Source organism: Geotrypetes seraphini, chromosome 9, assembly GCF_902459505.1.
Source record: "Geotrypetes seraphini chromosome 9, aGeoSer1.1, whole genome shotgun sequence".
Taxonomy (NCBI): Eukaryota; Metazoa; Chordata; class Amphibia; order Gymnophiona; family Dermophiidae; genus Geotrypetes; species Geotrypetes seraphini.
The window spans coordinates 22,139,118-22,162,819 of record NC_047092.1 but is presented as its reverse complement, the minus strand read 5'-3'; the positions used below and the strand labels follow the sequence as shown (position 1 = coordinate 22,162,819).

The window sequence follows — 23,702 nt, the reverse complement described above, 5'->3', positions numbered from 1 at the left end:
GATCGCTCGTCCCCAGCGGGACCTTGACTTTTACTTCTTTTGTCGGTCCCTTAAGGCCATTTAGGACCAAGTCCAAGGTGGCGTTTCCTCTTGTCGGCTCTCTTACCATTTGTTCCAGGAAGCAATCCCCTAGCGCCTCCAAGAACTTGGTCTCCTTGCCGCAGTTGGAGGTACCCAGGTTCCAGTCTATCCCTGGGAAATTGAAGTCTCCCATGATTATTACATTGCCTGTCTTACATTCTTATTTAATTTCCTCTAACATTTCTGAGTCTGTTTCCTCCGTCTATCCTGGGGGTAAATAGTAATTTAACATGTTCAAACAAGGGGGACTCATCCTTCAAATGGCAATGATGAAATTTAAGGGAAACTGGAAGCTGGGAACTAGTGGTAAAAGCCGTAGACAGCATCTCCTGGCAAGAAGCCGTCAAAGAACCAGAAGGTAATGAAGTAATGTAATGGTGAATTTGCATATAAGCAAAATAATCGGGCGGGAGATGAAATTCTACCCGCAACTGTGCAAAAGATTTAATTTTCCCATCATCATCAACCAATTGAAACACATAGTGAATGCCCCCTGTTTCCCACCGAGCAAAACTGGGCCCATCCACCTCGGGGAGAAAAGAGCTATTAAAGCGGATAGGCAAAAAGAGAGTAATAGAAGCAGAGAGTGATATTTGCAGACCCAGTGCCAAACCTTCCGCAAGAGACGGTGCAACACCTTGCTAGAGAGGGGCTCAGGCAAAGGAGAAGGAATAGAATGAAGGTATACACTAAAATGAATAGTCTGAAAGCAGAAAAGTTCCAAAGAGGTATTAGTAAAAGCTGAAGTATCCCGGAAAAGATCATCAATATGTCACATGCCACATCCAATGGTCAGATAACGAAGATTCAGCAAACCCAGTCCACCCTTGTACCACGGAGAAGCTGCCAATTTATATGGCATATGAGCCACTTCCCAGCCCAAAGAAACCTCTGAACCAAACGGTCCAGGCGACGTTCATCCTGAGAAGTCAAATAAAGAGGAAGGACCTGAAAGACATACAACCAACACGGGACAATGAGCATATTATAAAGATGCACCCGACCCAAAAGTGAAAATGGTAGAGTTCCCCACAGCTATAATTTAATTAACATTTTTATTTCCAGATTATATTACATTATTATTACATATATTATTATTTTTTTATGTAAATCACTCCTCCTGGGGAAAGGTATCAATTTAACCCTCGGTCTTCACAACTACAAAATAAATCTTATTTCAAGAGGGATTACCTTTTACCTCAGGCTGAGAAGGAGGGGGTTACAGTATGTTTAACCTGTAACCTGTTCTGAGCTCTTTGGGGAAAACAGGATAGAAAACGAATTAAATAAATAAATGTTTGCATGCTTCTTTACGACAATCTAAATTTTTTTCTGCAGGTTTGGGGACCTTATATATATATTCCTTATCTCCTCGTATTCACAGTTTAATACTAAATACTTTAAAGGTTTTATCCGCCTGTTGCTGTGGAGGGTTGGCAACCCTGGGTTTGATTTCCTGCTGCTATGGCTCTCCTGACTATTCCTCATGTCCTCCCATTTTCCTTTTTTTTTCACTTTCTCTCTCTCTTGTTTTGTTGGTTCTGCTTTTGCATATGATTTGTTTGATGTATAGTAGCTCTCTGAAGAGGGAGGTCCCGCATTGTTTCTCTCAGAACCCATCATAGTCCAGGGCCCTGACTCTCTTGTCTTTTGCATTGATCCTTTTGGAGCTTCTCCTGTTGCGTAGGCTTGCAACGTTGGAATTTCTTTGCTTTACCTCTTGAGTTATTCCAGGGGGTAGTAATTGGGGTTGTTGATGCATAATTCTTGAACAGTTGTTCTGCCTCATGTTATTTCTTCTGTTCAATAAAAAAGTTGTTTTCCATTAAATAAATAAATAAATATTATAGCGTATATTAATCAAATGTTCTATTCTGTCTTTACTTATTCAATTCAAGGCCGGATTACTTTACAAGCGGTTGGTTGGGTCAGTTACCCAAAAGTTACAATAGACAGTTGCACACAGACATTCAATAGAATTGCCTAGTACAGGTTGATCAGTACAGTTATTAATAAATAACTTCCCCCCCTTTACTAACCATGGGTTTTAGTGCCGGCAGCGGCGGTAACTGCTCTGACGCTCATAGAAACTCTATGCCATTCAGTGCGGCTCCCTGCGCTAGACACAGCGCGGTTTCGTAGAACAGGGGGATAATTACAAGTTCATTATCCCAGGGCTGTACATGTTTGTTAGTGTTTTGTTTTACCTACATTTCAGATAATGTTTGCAATAGTAATCTTTGTTTCCTACAAATTTGAGGTTTGTTTTTGTAAACATTTTCCCCTGTTTTTTAATAAGATTTTTTATATGTTTTATAGAGTCCATTCTATTGTACTACTTCTCTCTGCTGAGTATTTTGTTTATAATGGTAAATCAACTCTGGAGTGATTCATTACTACATAATTTGTGGTATGTGTGGCATTCTGTGAACTGTGTGTGAACATGTGTGAACATGTATGGCATGTGTGAACTGGGTCAGAAACTGGCTGTCGGACAGACGCCAGAGGGTGGTGGTTAATGGAAGTCGCTCGAAGGAAGAAAAGGTGAGTAGTGGAGTCCCTCAGGGATCGGTGCTGGGGCCAATCCTGTTCAATATGTTTGTGAGTGACATTGCTGAAGGGTTAGAAGGAAAAGTGTGCCTTTTTGCAGATGATACCAAGATTTGTAACAGAGTAGACACCGAAGAGGGAGTGGAAAATATGAAAAAGGATCTGCAAAAGTTAGAGGAATGGTCTAATGCCAGGCAACTAAAATTCAATGTAAAGAAATGCAGAGTAATGCATTTGGGGATTAATAATAGGAAGGAACCGTATATGCTGAGAGGTGAGAAGCTGATATGCACGGACGGGGAGAAGGACCTTGAGGTGATAGTGTCCAAAGATCTAAAGGCGAAAAAACAGTGTGACAAGACAGTGGCTGCTGCCAGAAGGATGCTGGGCTGTATAAAGAGAGGCATAGCCAGCAGAAGGAAGAAGGTGTTGATGCCCCTGTACAGGTCATTGGTGAGGCCCCACTTGCAGTATTGTGTTCAGTTTTGGAGACCGTATCTGGCGAAGGATGTAAGAAGACTTGAGGCAGTCCAGAGGAGGGCGATGAAAATGATAGGAGGCTTGCGCCAGAAGACGTATGAGGAGAGACTGGAAGCCCTGAATATATATACCCTAGAGGAAAGGAGAGACAGGGGAGATATGATTCAGACGTTCAAATACTTGAAGGGTATTAACGTAGAACAAAATCTTTTCCAGAGAAAGGAAAATGGTAAAACCAGAGGACATAATTTGAGGTTGAGGGGTGGTAGATTCAGGGGCAATGTTAGGAAATTCTACTTTACGGAGAGTGTAGTGGATGCCTGGAGAGGTGGTGGAGAGTAAAACTGTGACTGAGTTCAAAGAAGCGTGGGATGAACACAGAGGATTTAGAATCAGAAAATAATATTAAATATTGAACTAAAGCCAGTACTGGGCAGACTTGCACGGTCTGTGTCTGTATATGGCTGTTTGGTGGAGGATGGGCTGGGGAGGGCTTCAATGGCTGGGAGGGTGTAGATGGGCTAGAGTAAATCTTAACAGAGATTTCGGCAGTTGGAACCCAAGCACAGTACAGGGTAAAGCTTTGGATTCTTGCCCAAAAATAGCTAAGAAGAAAAAATTAAAAAATTTAAATTGAATCAGGTTGGGCAGACTGGATGGATCATTCGGGTCTTTATCTGTCGTCATTTACTATGTTACTATTCTAATATGATTATTTATATGCTTTTTATTTATTGGTATTGTATTTCATTTTTATATATGTTCTATTATTTGTATGTGTGAGTGTTATACAAGCGTATTTCATATTTATATATTTTTATTATGCTTATCCTTAATATATTTTGTTGCCATTTTTATGTAATCATTTAAATACTATTAAATTTGATTGTTTTTTAATATGTCATTTGATGTTCTATGTAGCATTACAAATTTTAATTGTAATTTTGTATGTTTTTAGACTCCTGAAGCAGGCCTCACAGTCGAAACACAATTCATGTCAAGTCAGAATCATTATTGGGAAAACAAAGTCCTTTTAGTCTTACCTATTGGTGCCCTTGGACATCCTTTGCCATTGGTGTTTTCATTCTCTCTGCTGTTCCTGCTTGTAGAGTACAACATCTACCATACACTGAAAGAAGAAAGATGACAGGACCTAATTCCTGCTGCACATTGGCAGTCAGTAGGTTGATTCTGCAACTGCTCCTTGCTTCTCTCTGCTTAGTGCCGGTCTTCTTTGCAGCTCATCCTCCAAACATTGTGCTCATCTTTGCCGATGACCTGGGCTATGGAGACCCGGGCTGTTACGGGCACCCATCGTCTCTGACTCCCAACCTTGATCTGCTGGCTGCAGAGGGACTCCGATTCACTGACTTCTACAGTAGTTCTCCAGTCTGCAGCCCCTCCAGGTACAGTGTCTGTACACAGAGATTTGAACCCATGGACTAGAACTACATTTTGTATGCATGTTTCTGTTTGGTATGCAAATCACAGAACACCTGAATCTGTCACCACTTAGGGCTGAATTTATGATTTTGGTGCCTATAGACAGGACCAGAGGGTTAGAATAGAGATCCTCCTTTGGAGCATGTACAGCCAATGGGCTTCCTGGGGACTGGAGTGCTGGGTCGCTGTGCATTAGCGATGCTCTTTTGAAGCAAAACCAATGAACAGCATTAAAGTAAGTGGAAGTAGGCTCCTTTTCAGCCTGAATACTTGGTGCCATAAACTTCTAACATCTAGGCAGTTGCTTAGCATTTCAGGTCTGCCATTAAACATTAAGGGAGAGTTTGATATTTGTGAACTGAAGTCTAAAATTTATCAGTGATTAGGTACCTCTGGTCTTTGACAATCACAGACCAGTCAGGTTTCCAAGATACAAGGGTAAATCAAAAAGTAAAGGCAAAATACATTTAACGACTTTAATAGTTTTACATGTAAGTAAAATAATTTTATAAATGATTCTGTGTTTGATAGGGAGCCAGTGTGGTTTAATTAGTAGAGGTGAAACATGGTCAAATTTCCTTGCTTGGAAGATAATTTTAACAGAAGTATTTTGAATAATCTGCAATCATCGGATTTCTTTCTTTGTGATCCCTTTGTATAGGCATTACAATAGTCAATACAAGAAATCACTAGAGAGTGAATTAAAATATCGATAGATGAGGATTTGAGTACTTTAGATAGAGAGCAGATCAGTCATAGAGGGTAGAAACATTTTTTAACTACAGCTCCCTTCTGATGTCACTTTTTGGTCCTGCGACCAGCAGGTTGTCGATGCTGCTCGTGCCGGCAAAGTTAAAGAGATAGGGGGAAGGGAAGGGGTGCACTTGCACAGCTGGGGGGTGGAGAAGAGGGCAGGGCGCCATCACTCCAGGCGCCTCATGCCCTCGCTACGCCACTGTAGCCAGCTATATAGCTGGCCAGGAGCTGTTCCCAGCTGTCTAAATAGCGCTAAATATCAGGCCCATAGTTTTTAAAGTGTTTTCTTCTGTGAATGCAGACACCAAGAAGGCAGGAACTATATGCCAGAATATAAAACAAGGGACAGATTTATTAAAAGAAAGCCTGGAAAACGGGCAACTTTTCAAAAGGAATGGGCACGTATTGCATCAGAATTGACTGTGTTCCCTTGTTTCAATTTTTTTTCTCTTCTCACCCCTACCTTCTCCTCTACTAGAGCCGCTCTTCTGACTGGTCGCTACCAGACCCGCTCTGGGATTTATCCAGGTGTGTTTTACCCAGGCTCCCGGGGAGGCCTGCCGCTCAGCGAGATAACTATTGCGGAAATGTTGAAGATGCAGGGCTATGCCACTGCCATCGTCGGGAAGTGGCACCTGGGTGTTGGAGTCAATGGCAGCTTTCTACCCACTCGGCAGGGCTTTGATCATTTTCTGGGAGTGCCCTACTCACATGATCAGGTGGGTAGTGGGTTCAGCTGCTTGCTTGGTGATCTTGCTTACTGCAATCTCAGAATATGTCACTTTGGAGTGGCCAGGGAGAGCAGCAGATTTGGGATTTTCTGTATATTTTTAAATGTACAAATATATACGTGCACACGGATTGGTAAAATCTTTGGCAAAGGTGTAAATTTAATTATGTATATAAATTTGTGCACTCCTCGGGCTTGTTATAGGTGCACTTTTGGATTACAAAGAAATGTTTATTGGTACTAGCTGTATATTTTGTATGTTTAACCTGTAACCTGTTCTGAGTTCTTTGGAGAGAATGAGATAGAAAACAAATTAAATATATATATATATCATAACATAACATAATATAACTTTATTCTTCTATACCGCCAACAATCAAATGACTTCTAGGCGGTTTACACAGAAGAGAAACTGGACAATCAGCGAAGTACAAAGTATTGAGAATAAAAGTACATGTTATCTAAAGTATAGGCAGTATAAAATTATTGTTAAAATTAAAACTTCAGTTAAGAATTGAATTTATCAAATAGTACAGCCTTAATCTCTTTTCGAAATGCGCTGTAAGATTGCATGGTTCCGCTAATATATTTGCCCAACCAGGACTGTTGTTTACTTGCTTGGAATGCTAGCATCCTATACAAAAAAGACCTGTATCTATAGCCAATGATCTTAGGATAGGTAAATAAATTGCAATTCCTGGTTATCCTGGTAGGGTTGAATAGCTCAAAATGAGATAAAAGGTAGATAGGGGCCAGTCCCCAAACCAACTTAAAACAGATACAAGAAAACTTAAATATTACTCGTGCTTCTACAGGCAACCAGTGCAGCATTCGATAATAAGGACTGACGTGGTCATTTTTCCTCAGCCCAAATATCAGACAAACAGCCATGTTCTGCATTTTTCCCAACTTTCTCAATATTTTGTTTGGTACTCCCAAATAAACAATGTTGCAATAAGTTTATATATTTATCCTATATAATAAAACGCTAGCCGCTCATGCGCACTCAGACCTGTGTGATCTGTAATCCCTGATCCGTAGGTCCGTGGCCAGAGTGCGTATGCGGCGGCTACACAAAGCGGGAGAAACAGACTCAGGATGGGAGGATGCGCCGCAGCAAAGTGCTGCAAAGGTACTGCAGGGGAAGAGACACATAGACACATATCGCTTCTACACAAACCTCCCTCCAGTGTTGGCAGTCGCAGCACGTTAAACAGGCTGCTTCGCGACTTTCTCCTGCAGTTGAGTCCCTCTGCCGCGTCACTAATGATGTCATCAATGACGCGACAGATAGACTCAACGGCAGAAGAAAGCCGCGAACCAGCCTGTTTAGCGTGCTGCGGCTGCCAACGCTGGAGGGAGGTTTGCTATTAAAGTCATCTCGCCGGGAGGGTCGCAAAGTCAGCGGGGGTTGGGCTGGGAGGGGAGAGAACCGTCTGCCTCGGGTGCTTCAGGCAGCAGCAGCGTTTACAATTCGCTGCTGTTGCGGCTTCAGGCCTTCCTCTCTGGCGGGTCCTGCCTACTTCATGAACACAGGACCCGCTAGAGAGGAATAACTGAAGCCAGCAACAGCAATGAATTGTGAATGCTGCTGTTGCCCGATGAAGTAGTTGAAGGAGGAAAGTGAGCACAGGGGAGAGTGGCTTGGAGGGAAGAACAGATGGCAGGGCATGGAGGGAAGGAGGAAGGTATGCCAGACCAAGGGAAAAGGAAAGAGGAGATGGAGAGAGGCCATATGGGACAGAGAGAGAGGGGGCGCACACTGGATGGAAAGAGAAGAGAGGGCAGTGAATGGAAGGGGCAACATAGAGGGTGAACAGTATTCTAGCACCCGTTAATGTAACGGGCTTAATGACTAGTATATATATATATATATATATATATATATATTATTTTATTTATTTTTTTTTTTTAACACAGTACAGTTAATTAACCCCCTCTTTTACAAAACAGTAGCGCGGTTTTTAGCACCGGCCACAGCAATAACAGCTCTGACTCTCATAAAATTCCTGAGAGTGTCAGAGCTGTTACCGCCACGGCCAGTACTAAAACCCATGCAACAGTTTTGTAAAAAGGGGGATAAAATAGGACTAATGGTCCATTATTCAGCTGTCTCCCTAGACCCTAATCATGGTCAAGGAAAGGGGGTAAAATACATGTCATAGCATGTTTCGGGGCTCATTTTCAAAACAGAAACGTCCAAAAAAAGACACACATTGGCAGATAGACTTTTTGGTGGGGCCAGAATCTCCCAATTGCTATTTTTGGAACTCATTTTTAATAATTGTTCTCTGCAGTTTGTGTAAATTTCAAGGGGCCGTGTGGGAATCGTGTTTTGAGATAGTCAACTCGGACATAAGTCATGTTTTGTTTACTGTATCAGGGAGGTCTCCGTACATTTATTTCAATGTTCTCTTACCTTCATCTGTAAGTGAAACATCTGTCTCCTAAGTGCCAAATCAAATTCTAAATAAGAGAATGTTTGCTTTATTGCAGACCTTTATTTTGGACAGATGCAAAAACATTATTATAGGGAGCCGGCCAGACCGCGAGAAGGGAAAGTCGGATGGGACGGTCAACGGGGGTTCGGGTGTGGGGGGGGGAGCGAAGACGAACTGAAAAGAACCCTAGGCGCGCATGCAAACTCCTGCGGCCACAGACCTACATCTCACAGATCAGGGAAAATGGAAGCACGCAAGTAGGAGTGCGCATGCGCGGCTAGAGTTTTATTATATAGGATAATAAAAATAATGTAAAAGTTGGACTGATGATACAGGTGAAAAAATAATTGTCACCTTACAATTAGAACTGGAGATTGTAGCCACCAGGCCATCACCTAGGCTGTTAGCGTCCTGGGTGGCTCTGGCGTGCTGCTCAATATGGAGACAATCCCCACAGGCACATTCACCAACAAAATAGTCAAAAAGAAAATCAAGCAATTAGGCAAAACATGTGGCGCATTCAATCCTGGTCAGATTATTGTTCAGGATTCTTTATTCCTCAATGGTGCAAAAACAGAATGGCCAACAAAAAACAATTAAAAAAAATTTAAGGTATAAATCCTGCATAGCACATCAGGATATCCCAAAGTCCCTATGCCTCAGCAAATGCAGCACAGCTTTATGTAGCTAGGCCCCACCTGGGCCTAGGCCTTATTTGGACTCTAGAATCGGGCCCTACTCAAAAAGAGAGCTTAAGCTCAATTATCACACTGCATTACTTTCACCAAAACAGCAAAGCAAAAAGAAATGTTCAGAAGTCCCTCAGCTCTGCTCTTGAGCTGGGGCAGGAGAGCTGCCAAGTTTGTCTTCAAGCTATTCACAGCATTCAAATATTCCCACCTGGGATCTTGACAAACTTCTCCCAATTGTACAGTTCTCAATCCTTGTGCATTACTGCATCCAAACCAAAACAAAAATACAGCTCCATAAAGCAAAACATTCTTCAAGCAAAACAAACTGAGAAAGTCCTTTATGAAATCTCAGCCAAAGAGCCCTGCCATCGCCTGGGGCCTTGCATTATTTATTTATTTAGATTTATATCCCGTCCTCCCAGTAGCTCAGAACGGTCTACAAGTAAACATACACAGTGGAAGTAATTAGACAAATAAGATGTACAATAGGTTTAGATGCTTGGACATACAAGACTGTGCAGTATTTATCAGAGTACAAACAATTTTTCAGAGTACAGACAATTTATCAGAGTACAGACTAAGAGAGGACTATACTGAAATTTAGGGAGAAGTTAAATAGGGGAGAGAAGAGAGAGGTGGGGTTTAAGGTGGGGTGTAGACTGAGGGAGACCTTTAGTTGAAGAGGAGGGTCTTTACCATTTTACGGAATGTCAATAAAGAGTTCTGTTGCCTGAGTTGGGGGGGGAGTTGATTCCAGAGATGTGGGATGAAGTGGCTGTAGGATCGTTTGCGGGCAGTTTCTGAGAGGAGGGACCTTCCAGGGGGAATGCATAGGCGTATTTCCAATTTTGAGCGGAGGCTGCGAGTGGGGGTGTAGATGGGAAGCTTGGATTTTATGTAGGAGGGGGTGGTGGCATAAATTCTCTTGTGGGCTACTGCTAGGGCCTTGAAAGCACAGCGCTGGCTAATTGAGAGCCAGTGTTCAGCGCGGAGTGCAAAAGGAGAAAGGAAAAAAAAAAACCTCTTTCAAATTAAGTCACAGGCTGTAGCACAAGTCCCATAAATTGTCTACACAAAAATCCAAAGCATTCAAAACAGTTCAGTGGTTAGCTTTGGAAACTTCTCACAAAACAAACACAAGTTTTCAGTTAGTGGCCTTGCAGGCAATACCTATTTCCATGGCTTCTGGTTCTGGAAATACCTGGTCAAAAAACTCCATTTCCTCCTCTTGAGGGATGGTCTCCGCTTCCTGGCATGGAGCTAAATCATCCACCTCCATGAGCTCCAGATTATTAAGTTGCTCTGGTCTGGCTGGCTGCTGAGCAGTGGAGAGAGAACCTTCCCCTTCCTTGTCCTCTCTAACTCTGGAGAGAAAGCTACTGGCTTTTCAGGGTGAGAGCCCCACTGCTTTGAGACTCTCTTGGGCTCCCCCTGTGGATGTTCAGGTAAATGCAAGGTTTTCTCACAGGGACAGATTGCCTAAACCTAATATTTACAGGTTTGGATATCAAGCTTGCAGAGCTGGGCTGAGTCTCCATCTCCTCAGCTTCTGAGTGGTCAGAAAGAAACTCCTCTTCAGTGACATTCTCCCTAGCATAATCAGGGAACATGGGCTGCTGGGCTCTACAGGGTTTGGGAGCAACTTTCTTAGCCCTATTCCTGCTTCTCTTGGGGTTTTGCCCTGTGAACATGTCAGGCACGGAGCCTGACTGATCACAAGATATACCTTTTTAGTTTGTTAATTCTAAGGGTTGGTACAATTGTTATTAATTGGATTCCCTTAGTGGTTTGAGAAAATATATGTCTTGCTTATCTAAAACATTAATGTGACTGGAGCTTTTGTTGTAATTTATGAAGATCACTAGAGGTCTCTTTGGGGGGGGGTGTTCTTGCAATTTTGTTGGATTTATCATGCCAGATTTTTTGGGGGGGGGTTTGCTTTGAATTGTTTTTTAATTGAGAGTTTTATTTATGGCTATTTTTCCTTTGGGTGACTTTGGGAAGGGGCTATGTACTGTTTTTAATTTATAAAGGCCCCCCATTTATCAAGCTGCATTAGGGATTTTTATTGCTGGCCCCTATAGTGAAAGCTCCTACGCTCATAGGAATTCTATGAGCATTGGCGCTTTTACTACAGCAGCCAGCGATTTTTTTTTTTTTTTTTTTTTTTTTTTTTTTAAACCCTAACGCAGCTTGATAAAAGTGGGCCTAAGTTTTATTTAGGGTTGTCTTTCCTTTGGGAAGGGGTTGTCCTGTTTTATTATTGTTTCATTTCAGCAGTAAGGAAAGTCAATAAACTTTGTAACTTGTTTGTGTAATCTAATTGCTTTTCTTTCTGGCCCAGTTTCGTTCATAGGATTACTAAGTCATTGTTTTCTTTCCTGGTTCTTGTGTTGTCCTCAGGGTCCCTGCCAGAACCTTACCTGCTTCCTGCCTCACACAAAGTGTTTTGGAAACTGTGACCAGGGCCATGTTCTGCTCCCTGTCTTTCTAAATGAGCGAATCATCCAGCAACCAGTCGTGTTCCCAGACCTTGTGCCTTTCTATCGGAACTTTACTTGGAAATTTATCTCCGATTCTGTCCAGCGCAAACTCCCATTCTTTCTTTACTTTGCCTCCCACGTAAGCATCGCTTAGTTATATGGCACAGAAATGTATGTGTTCAACAGTTACAATCAGCCCTGACTCAAATGCTGTGCAGGCAGACAGTGTTGGTGCTTGAAGAAAGAGAGGAAAACCAGAGCCAGGTGCCAGGACAGTCAGTCTCTTCTGCTATCTCACACTCTTTGATCTCTACAACAAAATCTGCTTGTTGTTCCAACCAGTGGCATAGTAAGGGGGAGCAGTCCACCCCAGGCGCCGTCTTGGGGATGCCGGCACCCCTCCTCCTCCACTTCTTCCCACTCCTCCATCCGCCATGCGTATGCCTTCACTTCCTCCCCCCCCAACGCACCATACCTCTAGCTCTTCGCCGTTGCGAGCAGCTACTCCAACCTGCTGCTCGCGCCAGCATCGGCTCTCCTTCTGATGTCACTTCTGGGTCCCATGCCTAGGAAGTGATGTCAGAGGGAGAGCGGTCAGCAAGTCAGTGATGCTGCTCATGCCGGGAAAGTTAAAGAGTTACGGGGGAAGGGAAGGGGCGAGGGGGGGGTTAGTATTTTCTCAATGACAGCACTCTCCCTATGGAATGCACTGCCCTCCCATCTCCATGTAGAGACATCCCTAGATAGGTTTAATCAGCCCTTAAAACATTTTTTTTACAAGGAGGCCTATGAACAATGATCTTTCACTTCCTTGATCCTTTTCCCCTTCTCAGCCTCTCATCATTGTTTTTTCTCTTCTGTCCTATCGTTTATTGTGATTGCCTCTTCTTTTCTATGCATTAGCCTCTTTCTGTTGTTCCTTACTGTCTAGAACAGTGGTTCCCAACCCTGTCCTGGAGGACCACCAGGCCAATCGGGTTTTCAGGCTAGCCCTAATGAATATACATGGAGCAGGTTTGCATGCCTATCACTTCCATTATATGCAAATCTCTCTCATGCATATTCATTAGGGCTAGCCTGAAAACTCGATTGGCCTGGTGGTCCTCCAGGACAGGGTTGGGAACCACTGGTCTAGAACACTTATCATATGTAAACTTTGCAAATGTGCTATGATGTGCAGTATATCAAGATTAAATAAACTCAAAACTTGAAGATGGCACACAGTCAGGACTGGGATGTGAAAGATGGACAGATAGAAGCAGGAAGTGCAAAGAGATAATGCTGGGTATGGCTAGATGGACAGAGGAATATGGGCAGGATCTTGGAGTGTTTGTCTGAGCACTGTATTTTAATTGCTACTCCTGCAGCTAAAGATGGGGCGAAAAGGGGTTCCTACAGAGAGAGTTCTGTAAATGGTGCCAGTATCGGCAGCCACCTTAGAAATCAGCCGCTGATAGCATATGAATCACGCAACGGCGCCGTTTGCAGAATCGCGGCTGTGTGAAAGGTAGGCACCAGACATGTAGGCCAGGGTTTTAAATGTCTACATGTCTGGTGCCTATCTTTTAAGAGAATTGCATCTAAGGAGGCGCCTTATGATGCCTAATGCCACCTCTAGCATTAACCACGCCTACAGTGGTGTTAGGAATCATAAGGCTCCTCCGTAGATGGGATAATGGCAGACTTTTTTGAGGCACCCATAGGCACCTCCATTTTTTTTAAAATAGCTTATTAATTGGTTTTAAATCAGCACAGCCAATTAGTGCACCAATTAAACCTAATTTTCCGAATCAGGTCCTTTTTGCTTATATCTCTTTCCTTGTTTGCTTTTTTCCCAGCACACGCACTACCCACAGTTTGCAAGTACTGAATTCACTGGGAAGTCACTGCGGGGCCCTTATGGAGATGCACTAATGGAGCTTGATGGCTCTGTGGGATGGCTGTTGCAGTCACTGCGGAAACATGGGGTGGAGAACGACACCTTGCTACTCTTCACTTCAGACAATGGGTAAGTATAGACCCCTGCGCTATCTCTTCCCACTACTGCAGAATCTAGGAGTGTAGAATCATACCCTGCTGTTCATGATAGGTGACTGAAGAACCATCAACTTACCCCAAACCAGGCAAAAGGGTACCTTATAATGGAGGGAGGGGGACATGCAGAGGCGTAGCGAGGGTGAGTGGCACCCCTCCCCTGCCCTCCCGCTCCTTCCCAACCCCCCTGCTGGGTGCGCATGCCCCTTCCCTTGCCCCGTAACTCTTTAATTTTCCCGGCGTGATCAGCATCACGAACTTGCTGCTCGCGTCAATGCCGGCTATCCCTCTGATGCCACTTCCTAGGTGCAGGACCCGGAAGTGACATGAGAGAGAGAGCTGACACCCTAGACGCGGGACCCGGAAATGACATGAGAGAGAGAGCTGACAACTTAGGCGCGGGACCCGGAAATGACATGAGAGAGAGAACTGACACCCTAGGCACAGGACCCAGAAGTGACATGAGAGAGAGCGCTCCCCCCACTTTACTTCACCACTGGGGACATGTATATTTCTGATGAGCACAGTTGTTTGCCCTAATTATTGTGTTATTTCCTCACAGAAACATAGAAAATGACAGTAGCAAAAGATCATGTGTCCTATCAGGTCTCCTGTCCATACCAACTACTAAGCTCTACTTTCTCCTCAGTGGCATAGCGAGGGTGAGAGATGCTCAGGTCTGTGGCACCCTTCCCCCACCCTTGTCTCTGCCCCCCCCCCGCCCATTTCTTCCTTGATCCCCCTTCCCCGTACCTGTACTTGTTCACCGCCACGAGCAACTTGACCTTCAAAGTGCTCCTCGCAACTCGTCGGCTTTCCCTCTGACTTCACTTCCTGTGTGTGGCACCCAGAAGTGATATAAGCAGGAGAGACGATGCCATTGCAAGGAGCACATTGAAGTTGCTAATTACAGCCGTGAACAACTAGAGGTATGGGGGAAGGGAAAGGGGGGCGCATACATGGCAAGGGGAGGAATGGGAAAAGGAGGGGTGCCAGCGCCCCGCCCCCTCTGTTCTATGCCACTGGGTCTCCTCCCTGTTAGAGATCTTCTGAGCTTGTCCCCCATGCTTTCTTGAATTCCAGTTATGTCTTTGTCTCCACCACCTCTGCAGAGACGTCATTCCAAGCATTCACCACCCTTTCCTCCTTAATCTATCCCCTTTCACTTTCATCTTATGCCCCCTCATTCCAGAGCTTCCTTTCAATTCCTTTCCTGTGTATTTGTGTCGTAGAGATATTTAAATGGCTCTATCATATCTCCCCTCTCCTGTCTTTCTTCCAAAGCATACACATTGATCTATCCCCATACACTTTCCCCTGGATTTTATATACAGATTGAATGGGATGTGATTTGCTATACCTCTTTTTCTGTGTGGTTTACACAATCAAAGAAGTTTACATATTTTAGATAGGTACTTATTTTGTACTTGGGGCAACAAAGTGTTAAGTGACTAGCCCGGAGTCACAAGGAGCTACAGTGGGAATCAAACTCACAACCTCAGAGTGCTGAGGAACCTGCTCTAACCACTAGGCCGTTCCTCCCAAAAACGCATGGCCAAATATCATCGTACCAAGATATGTGCTCAACTTAATTGAGTAACAAACCCTTAACTAGCAATTATCGGGTACTAACAACCAATTATTGCAGTTAATTGGTTTGAGATAAAGGCTCTCTCTGACATCACTTCCAGGACCCTCGCCTAGGAAGTGACACCAAAGGGCGAGCCAACACCAACATAGACAGCCTGCTCACGCCAGAGAAGATAAAAAAGTACGGGGAAAGGGAAGGGGGTGCACGCATGGCAGGAAGGTGGGGGAGGGGTGCCCCCACCCTGGGCACCGCTCACCCTGACTTCGCCACTATGCGCACCCTTTATAGAATCGCACTTAGCGCTGATGTTTTTAGGCACCAAATTTTGAGCATGATTTCCTGAATTCATTCCTCTATGACAAAGACCACTGACCATTTTAGTAGCCATACTCTAGACCAACTCCATCGTGTTTATAACTTTTGGAAGGTGCGGTCTCCAGAATAATAAGCCACTTAATCAAACTAACAACACAAAAATTTTGGGAGTATTAATAGATAATAAACTCACGTTTCGTTCACACATCAGTGCACTGGTTAAAAATTGTTTCTACAGGTTGAGGATGATTCGATCACTTGTCCCCCTCCTTGATAAATTCTCCCTTAATACACTAGTTCATTCCCTAGTAATATCAAAACTAGATTATTGATAAATGTGGATGGTAAACTTTTGGCCAAGATTTTGGCTTTACGATTAGCTAAGGCTCTCCCTTTTATCATTGATATGCATCAAACTGGTTTCGTGGCAAAAAGACACTCCTCTGATAATACTAGATTGGCTTTTCATATGTTAAATTTATCTAAAGAAATTGCAGATCCGGTTTTTTCCATTTCTTTAGATGCGGAAAAAGCGTTTGACAGAGTTGAATGGTCTTTTATGTATCAAGCACTTGGTTGGTTTGGTATTGGTCCGGGATTTATTCAAATGATTCAAGCTTTGTATAGCTCCTCTTCTGCAAGATTGTACATTAATAATAGTTTCTCTGATCAGTTTACTTTGCGGAGGGGGGTTAGACAGGGTTGTCCGTTATCTCCTTTGCTTTTTGATATTGTATTAGAACCCTTGTTATTGGCCATTCAACAAGCAAGGGGGATACAGGGTATTCTCTTTTCTGATAGAGAATATAAAGTTTCAGCATATGCGGATGACATATTGCTGTATTTGAGGAATCCTGAATCTACCATTCCATGTTTATTGCAGTTGATTGATACATTTGGAAAATTTTCAGGATATAAAATCAATTAGAATAAGTCTGAGATTCTTCCTCTTAATGTACATTGTACTAAAGGTTTATTTGATGCTTTTTCATTTACCTGGAAAGAAGAGGGATTAAAATATTTAGGTATAATAATAAAAAAGACGTTGGAAGACACTTTGAAAGAGAATGAAAAACTTTTATTAAAAAAAATAACAGAAGTATGTGAGCATTGGAATCCGTTACATCTTTCATGGTGGGGGAGAGTGCAAACAATTAAAATGATGATTCTGCCTGTAGTTTGTTACCAAATGAGTATGATACCAATATTTTTTCAGAGGTCATTTTATAAAAAACTTAATGGTATTCTTACGAAATTTATTTGGCTGGGTAAAAGACCTAGGATTGCTCTAGTATCTCTACAAAAGCCAATTGAGGAGGGAGGGGTTAAATTTCCAAACTTTTATAGGTACCATCAAGCCTATATTTTAAGCCAGGGTATGTATTGGATCCTCCCAGAATTCTATGATAATGCTCCAGATTGGTTATATTTGGAGTGGCGTCTTATGTTTCCTTTACATTTAGTTCATGTTGTTAGTATAAAAATGCCTAGAAGATATAAACAGAACAGAATTTTGATTGATACATGGAAAACTTTGAGATACATTAGTAATCTAACATCTATTCCAATAAGCAAATCAACAAATCAATCTTTATGGATAAACTCCAAGATTCGAATTGGCGGAGCTCAAATCTTATGGAAACACTGGATTATAGCAGGCATAAGAACTTTAAATGATGTTATTTTAAATGGTAAACTGCTTGACTTTTCACAGTTGCAAATTAGATTTGGTCTTGATAAATCACAAAGTTTTAAATGGTTGCAGCTGAAGCAGGCTATTCAGGTGGGGTTCCCTGAATGGAAAACTCTTAATACTCAATATAGTTTGGAGTTCCTATGTTTCCAGGCTGATTTCATGGGACACCTAGCCGTACAGGGTATAAATTATTATCTGGATTTTTAAATAAAAAGCCAAAAACTGGTCTGAGAGACATTTGGAGCATTGAGATTAAGCATAATATTTCTGCTTCTCAATGGCCACGAATTTGGTCTTGGAGAATGAGATGTACAATGTCAGCATCTATGAGACAAACTTGGTTCTTTTTATTACATAGAGCTTTTTGGACCCCAGTTCGTTTACAAAAATTGGATAGCTCTAAATCTAATAGATGCTGGCACTGTAATCTAGAAGTGGGGACATTGGATCATCTAATTTTTTATTGCCCCTGCATTAGGAATTTTTGGAATTCAATTTGGTCTCAAATAAATTGCTTATTGGAAAATCATGTGGAAATATCATATGATACTGTTCTGTTCGGTATGTCTATGAGGAAAAAAAGTCAATTATCAGCACATAACAGTAAGCTTTTGATGATAATGACGGGTGTTGCTATGCAACATATTACTAACAACTGGAAAAATTATAGTAATCTCAATTATACATTTTGGTGGAATTCCCTGTGTCATATTTACAAGATGGAAAGAGCAATTGCAATACAGAAAGGAAGTTATAAAAATTTTTTAAAGATATGGAGACCGATGGTTGATTTTTGTAGTGAATAGGCATCATTTTTCTTTGATAATATACATAGGGGGTGGGGAGATTGGAAGATAAGATGTAGCAAAATTGAAATTTTGAAGGAAATGATAGTTTTAATGATTGTATAGAAAGATGGGAGGGGGGAGGGTTTTTAATTAATTTACATATTAAGAATATAATGTATGATGTTCAAGTGTTGTACGATAGTATTTCATGTTGTTCTTTTTGTGCACTTGATGTAAGTTTGAAAAAGAATAAAGAAATTAAAAAAAAACCAAAAAACTAGATTATTGTAATTCTTTATTAAAAGGGGCATATTTAAAAGACATAAGGCGTCTTCAACTTATACAAAACACAGCAATAAAGATAATTTCAGGTTCAAAAAAATCGACCATGTCACACCTTTGCTGCAAAAAGCTCACTGGTTGCCAATAACATATAGGATTACATATAAAATAGCTCTTCTAGTCTTCAAGACAATAAAGACCAACACACCGGCATTTATAGATAGGCTTCTGATTCCACATAGTTCATCAAGAGTTCTTAGATCATCCTCACAGTCTACCCTTAATGTTCCCTCCTTGAAAATTATCGGAACACGCCGTGCTTCTATTTTTTCTATAACAGCTCCAATGACTTGGAATTCTCTTCCTTTATACATAAGACTCGAACAAGATTTGCAGAAATTTAAGAGTAGCTTAAAGTGCCTTCTTTTTAAAGAAGCCTTTAACTGAAAAAAAACAAAGTTCATTCAAGAGGTAATACTTTATGATTTCTACCATCTCCAAAACAAGATTTCCAATAGCTCTCTTATTCGATCCCACTATTCCTCTTCCTCCTACCCTCCTAATGTACTTCCCTTTTATGTACTTTTTCTTCAAAAATTGTATTTCCTCCCCTCTTTCCTATTGTTTCCCGTGGTTTTAAAAGCAATTACCCTTGTAGGTCTGATTAGTATATTATGTATAAGTGATTTCTTTAAAATCAAATTTTTATCTTTTGTTCAACGCTTTGTAATTTGGAAAAGCGTTTAATCAAATAATTTGAATAAACTTGAAACTTGAAATTCAGACACTGAGGACTAATCAGAGACTTATCTAGAGGCCCTGTTACCTTCTTTCTTCTTCTTATGCACCCAAGTATCTGTCACCATTTCTGAGCATATAAAATTTACTAGAAAATGACTTTCCTATAAAAGAATTAGCAAAAAAAACAAACAAAACAGGCCAAACTCAGTATACAAACATTATCCCAGGACAAGCAGGCAGCATATTCTTGACTGATGGGTGACGGCACCGACGGAGCCCCGGTACGGACAATTTTAGAGTGATTGCACTCTAAGAACTTTAGAAAGTTCTAGCTAGGCCGCACCGCGCGTGTGCGAGTGCCTTCCCGCCCGACAGAGGCGCGCGGTCCCCAGTTTTCTTAATTCCGCGGAGCTAAGAAGACGCGTGTTTCCAACGGCTGTTGGAAGTTTTTTTCTATTTCACTTGCCTTCCCGCTCGCGCGTATTTTTCTCTTCATATTTTATTTCTTTCCTTCTTTTTTACCCTTTGTGTAAAAAAAAAAAAAAAAAAATTATTATTTTTCATTTTTTTGTCGAATCTGACCCGGCGGGGCCTGTTGGCACCATCGAAGCCTCAGGCTTCGATTTTGCTACAGCAGTATTTCCCTTCATGCCCCCGTCACCGGGTTTCAAAAAGTGTCAGCGGTGTGCGCGCCCTATCTCCCTTTCCGACCCACACAAGTGGTGCCTCCAGTGTCTGGGTCCGGACCATAGGGCTGAAACCTGCACCCGCTGTAGTTCTTTACAAAAAAGAACTTTAAAAAATCGACAAATTCAGCAGCGGATCCTTTTCGGTACCGCTATGGAAGTTGCACCGGTATCGACGTCGACGACTTCCTCCAAATCGACTCCGACTACCTCGGCACCGCCAGATCCATCGTCGGTGTCGACTCCTGTAGGTAAGCCGGCTAAGAAGCCTTCCCCTACTGTTCTAGGCCCGCCAGTCGAGCATGCAGTGAGCCAAGTCCTGCAGACTGAGCGCCGGCCCCGTAAACGCTCCGCTCCCATTGAAGTCTCTGCATCGTCATCGGCATCGACTTCACCCGAGCGTCGAGCGGCACCGAAGGTACCGAGCAAGAAAAAACCGGTACCGGTGCCATCGGGACCAACGTTGGATGAGCGCATTGCCTCTATCCTCCAGGTCCAGCTTAAGCAGCAACTACAACAGTTGCTCCCGGCTCTATTGTCTCCGAACCTTCCAGTGTCGGTACCGACTGAGCCTTCGGTGCCGTCTGTCGAACAGCCTCTGTTATCGGCATCGACTGTTTCGGCACCGCAAAAATCTTTGTCCATGCCTGTTCTGTCAGCAGAACCAAAACGGCGTGCTACTCCTACGGTGTCGGAACCGGTACTGGTCTCTGAACCCCGTACCGTACTACATTCCCCAGGTACCGTCTCCACTCGGTCTGGTAAATCGGTACGCAAGCCTAAACATACTGATACATCGACTCCACTTTCCCAGGGCCGTTTACAATCGGTACGGGATCCTGACTTGTGGGACGATTCAGATGATCCCCTCGGTACCGAGGAGGATTACACATCTGATGAGGAGGAACCATCGGTGCAGGATACTACTGCTAAGCCAGAGCACTCCTCCTTCACAAAATTTCTAAAGGAGATGTCAGACACCCTGTCTATTCCTTTAGAGCCTGACTCTAAAAAATCCAAGGCATTTTTGGATGCCTTGGATTTTGACCAACCTCCTAAAGAGTTTTTAAAGTTACCCCTCCATGACATCTTGAGGGAAACTTTTTATAAGAATCTGGAAACTCCTTTGACAATCCCAGGAGCCCCAAGAAAACTAGAATCTCTATATAAAGTGATTCCAATACCTGGATTTGACAAACCCCAACTTCCCCATGAATCCCTGTTGGTAGACTCAACCCTAAAGAAGACTACAGGAGCCAGTATGTATGCCTCTGTCCCTCCTGGTAGGGAAGGAAAGGCCATGGACAAATTTGGAAAGCGTCTTTACCAAAATGCAATGCTGGCCAACCGTTCAAGTAATTACGCTTTCCACTTCTCGTTTTACCTGAAGCATCTCATTCAACAGGTAACCTCTTTTCAAAAGTATATTCCGGACCGTAAACTTCCTGCTTTTCAGCAATGTACCTCTAGTCTTCTGCAACTCAGGAAGTTTATGGTCCGTTCTATTTATGATACTTTTGAACTGACGTCTCGTGCTACTGCTATCTCTGTAGCAATGAGAAGATTGGCATGGCTACGGACCTCAGAACTGGACGTAAACCATCAGGACCGGCTTGCCAATGCTCCTTGCCTAGGGGATGAGCTGTTTGGGGAGTCCATGGATACCACCACACAAAAGCTCTCCGCCCATGAAACTAGGTGGGACACCTTGTTGAAAAACAAGAAGAAACCTCCTCCTCCTCGTCCATTCAGGCAACAACCTTCATATCAAAGGAGGTTTTCTGCTCGACCGGCGCAGTCCCATCCTCCTCAACCTCGCAGGCAGCGTCAGCAGCAACAACAGGCTCGTCAACAACAGCAGCCTGCTGTCAAACCAGCTATTCAACCTAAGTCGACACAGCCCTTTTGACTCCTTTCTCCAGGACATTGCCAGTCTTCCTCCCTCGTGTCCTCTACCTCAGCCCATAGGAGGTCGACTACAAGTTTTTCTATCTCGATGGGAAGCAATCACCTCCGACCAGTGGGTACTTGCTATCATCGCCCACGGCTACTCCCTAAATTTTCAGACTCCTCCACCTCTAAGTCTGCCAAAAGAGTCTGCTTCCAACAAGGCTCAATCCCTCCTCCTCGCTCAGGAGGTTCACTCCCTCCTTCTTCTCAATGCCATCGAACCGGTTCCTCTGGACCAGCAAGGCCTGGGATTTTACTCCCGGTACTTTCTTGTACCCAAAAAGACCGGAGATCTCAGACCAATATTAGATCTCAGGGATCTCAACAAATGTCTGGTCAAGGAGAAGTTCAAGATGTTATCTCTTGCCACCCTATATCCTCTTCTTTCTCAGGAAGACTGGCTATGTTCCCTCGATCTCAAGGAGGCGTATACTCACATTCCAATTCATCTGATGTCCAGACAATATCTGCGCTTTCTTGTCAATCAACATCATTACCAATACAAGGTGCTACCCTTCGGCCTAGCCTCCTCGCCCAGGGTATTCACCAAATGTCTGATTGTGGTCGCAGCTTATCTACGCTCCCACAACTTTCAAGTCTTCCCTTACCTGGACGACTGGCTCATCAAGGCTCCTTCTCCTCAGTCCGTTCACAAAGCCACGGATCAGACCATTTACTTCCTTTGACTGTTGGGGTTCGAAATCAATCTACCCAAGTCGCACCTCATTCCGACTCAGCGACTTCAATTCATTGGAGCCATTCTGGATACTGTTCAGATGAGGGCTTTTCTTCCTCCAAACCGCCTTCACACCATCCTTCATCTCTGTCAGCAGGTGTTCCAGCAACCTTCCATCTCTGCGAATCACATGATGGTGCTCTTGGGACACATGGCCTCCACAGTACATGTCACTCCCTTCGCACGTCTCCACCTGCGTACTCCTCAATGGACCCTAGCGACTCAGTGGTCACAAGCGACGGATCCTTGTTCACAACACATATCTGTGACCTCGTCTCTTCGACAGTCGCTTCTTTGGTGGTTGAAATCATCAAATCTATCCAGAGGTCTACTGTTCCATCTACCTCCTCATCAACTGGTCATCACCACGGATTCCTCCCCCTATGCATGGGGAGCTCACTTGAACGAGTTCCAAACTCAGGGATTTTGGACCACCCAGGAAAAGAAACACCACATCAATTTCCTGGAACTCAGAGCGATGTTTTACGCCCTCAAAGCTTTCCAACATCTCCTTTTTCCTCAGGTTCTTCTCATTTGCACAGACAACCAAGTTGCAATGTATTACATCAACAAACAGGGAGGGACGGGATCCCGTCCCTTATGTCAGGAAGCTCAAAGGATTTGGACCTGGGCGACTGCTCGTCACTTATTCCTGAAGGCAGTCTACATTCAAGGGGAACAGAATTGCTTAGCAGACAATCTCAGCAGAATTCTTCAACCTCACGAATGGACTCTCGACCCTTCGACTCTCCAGTCCATTTTCTCTCAATGGGGCACACCTCAAGTGGATCTTTTTGCAGCTCCCCACAACCATCAACTGCCCCTGTTTTGCTCCAGACTTTACTCTCCTCACCGTCTGGAACCCGATGCATTTCTCCTAGATTGGACCAATCTCTTCCTTTATGCATTCCCTCCTCTTCCGCTCATGCTGCGCACCTTATTCAAGCTCAAGAGGGAACAAGCCACCATGATTCTCATCGCTCCACGGTGGCCCAGACAGCATTGGTTTTCCCTTCTACTTCAGCTCAGTTCCAGGGAACCCATACCTCTTCCTCTGTTTCCTTCACTGCTTACACAGCATCAGCAAACACTGCTTCATCCCAACTTACAGTCTCTGCACCTGACAGCTTGGTATCTCTCGGGCTGACTCCAGCTCATGCTCTCCTGTCTCAGCCTGTCCGTTCTATAATTGATGCCTCCAGGAAACCGTCCACTCTTCAATGTTAC

The 23,702-nt window shown here is 43.3% G+C and overlaps 1 protein-coding gene and 1 long non-coding RNA gene across 7 annotated transcripts in view; one reads left to right on the top strand and one right to left on the bottom strand.

The window, feature by feature from the left end:
• The window catches only part of LOC117367171, a 56,485-nt gene extending 45,934 nt beyond the window's left edge, over positions 1–10,551 (bottom strand). Inside the window, exon 1 of the long non-coding RNA XR_004540707.1 lies at positions 10,375–10,551. This is a non-coding gene — a long non-coding RNA (uncharacterized LOC117367171). The remainder of the gene's footprint in view (positions 1–10,374) is intronic.
• Positions 1–23,702, top strand: part of ARSA (arylsulfatase A) — a 92,856-nt gene that overhangs the window by 59,273 nt on the left and 9,881 nt on the right. For 5 of the 6 annotated variants that reach the window (XM_033959504.1, XM_033959502.1, XM_033959501.1 and 2 more), the window contains 4 exons: positions 4,070–4,517; positions 5,789–6,029; positions 11,577–11,795; positions 13,495–13,664. In XM_033959504.1, the coding sequence (XP_033815395.1) occupies positions 4,255–4,517; positions 5,789–6,029; positions 11,577–11,795; positions 13,495–13,664 (893 nt within the window). In that variant the 5' untranslated portion in view covers positions 4,070–4,254. The remainder of the gene's footprint in view (positions 1–4,069; positions 4,518–5,788; positions 6,030–11,576; positions 11,796–13,494; positions 13,665–23,702) is intronic. The other variant, XM_033959505.1, reaches the window with a different exon arrangement.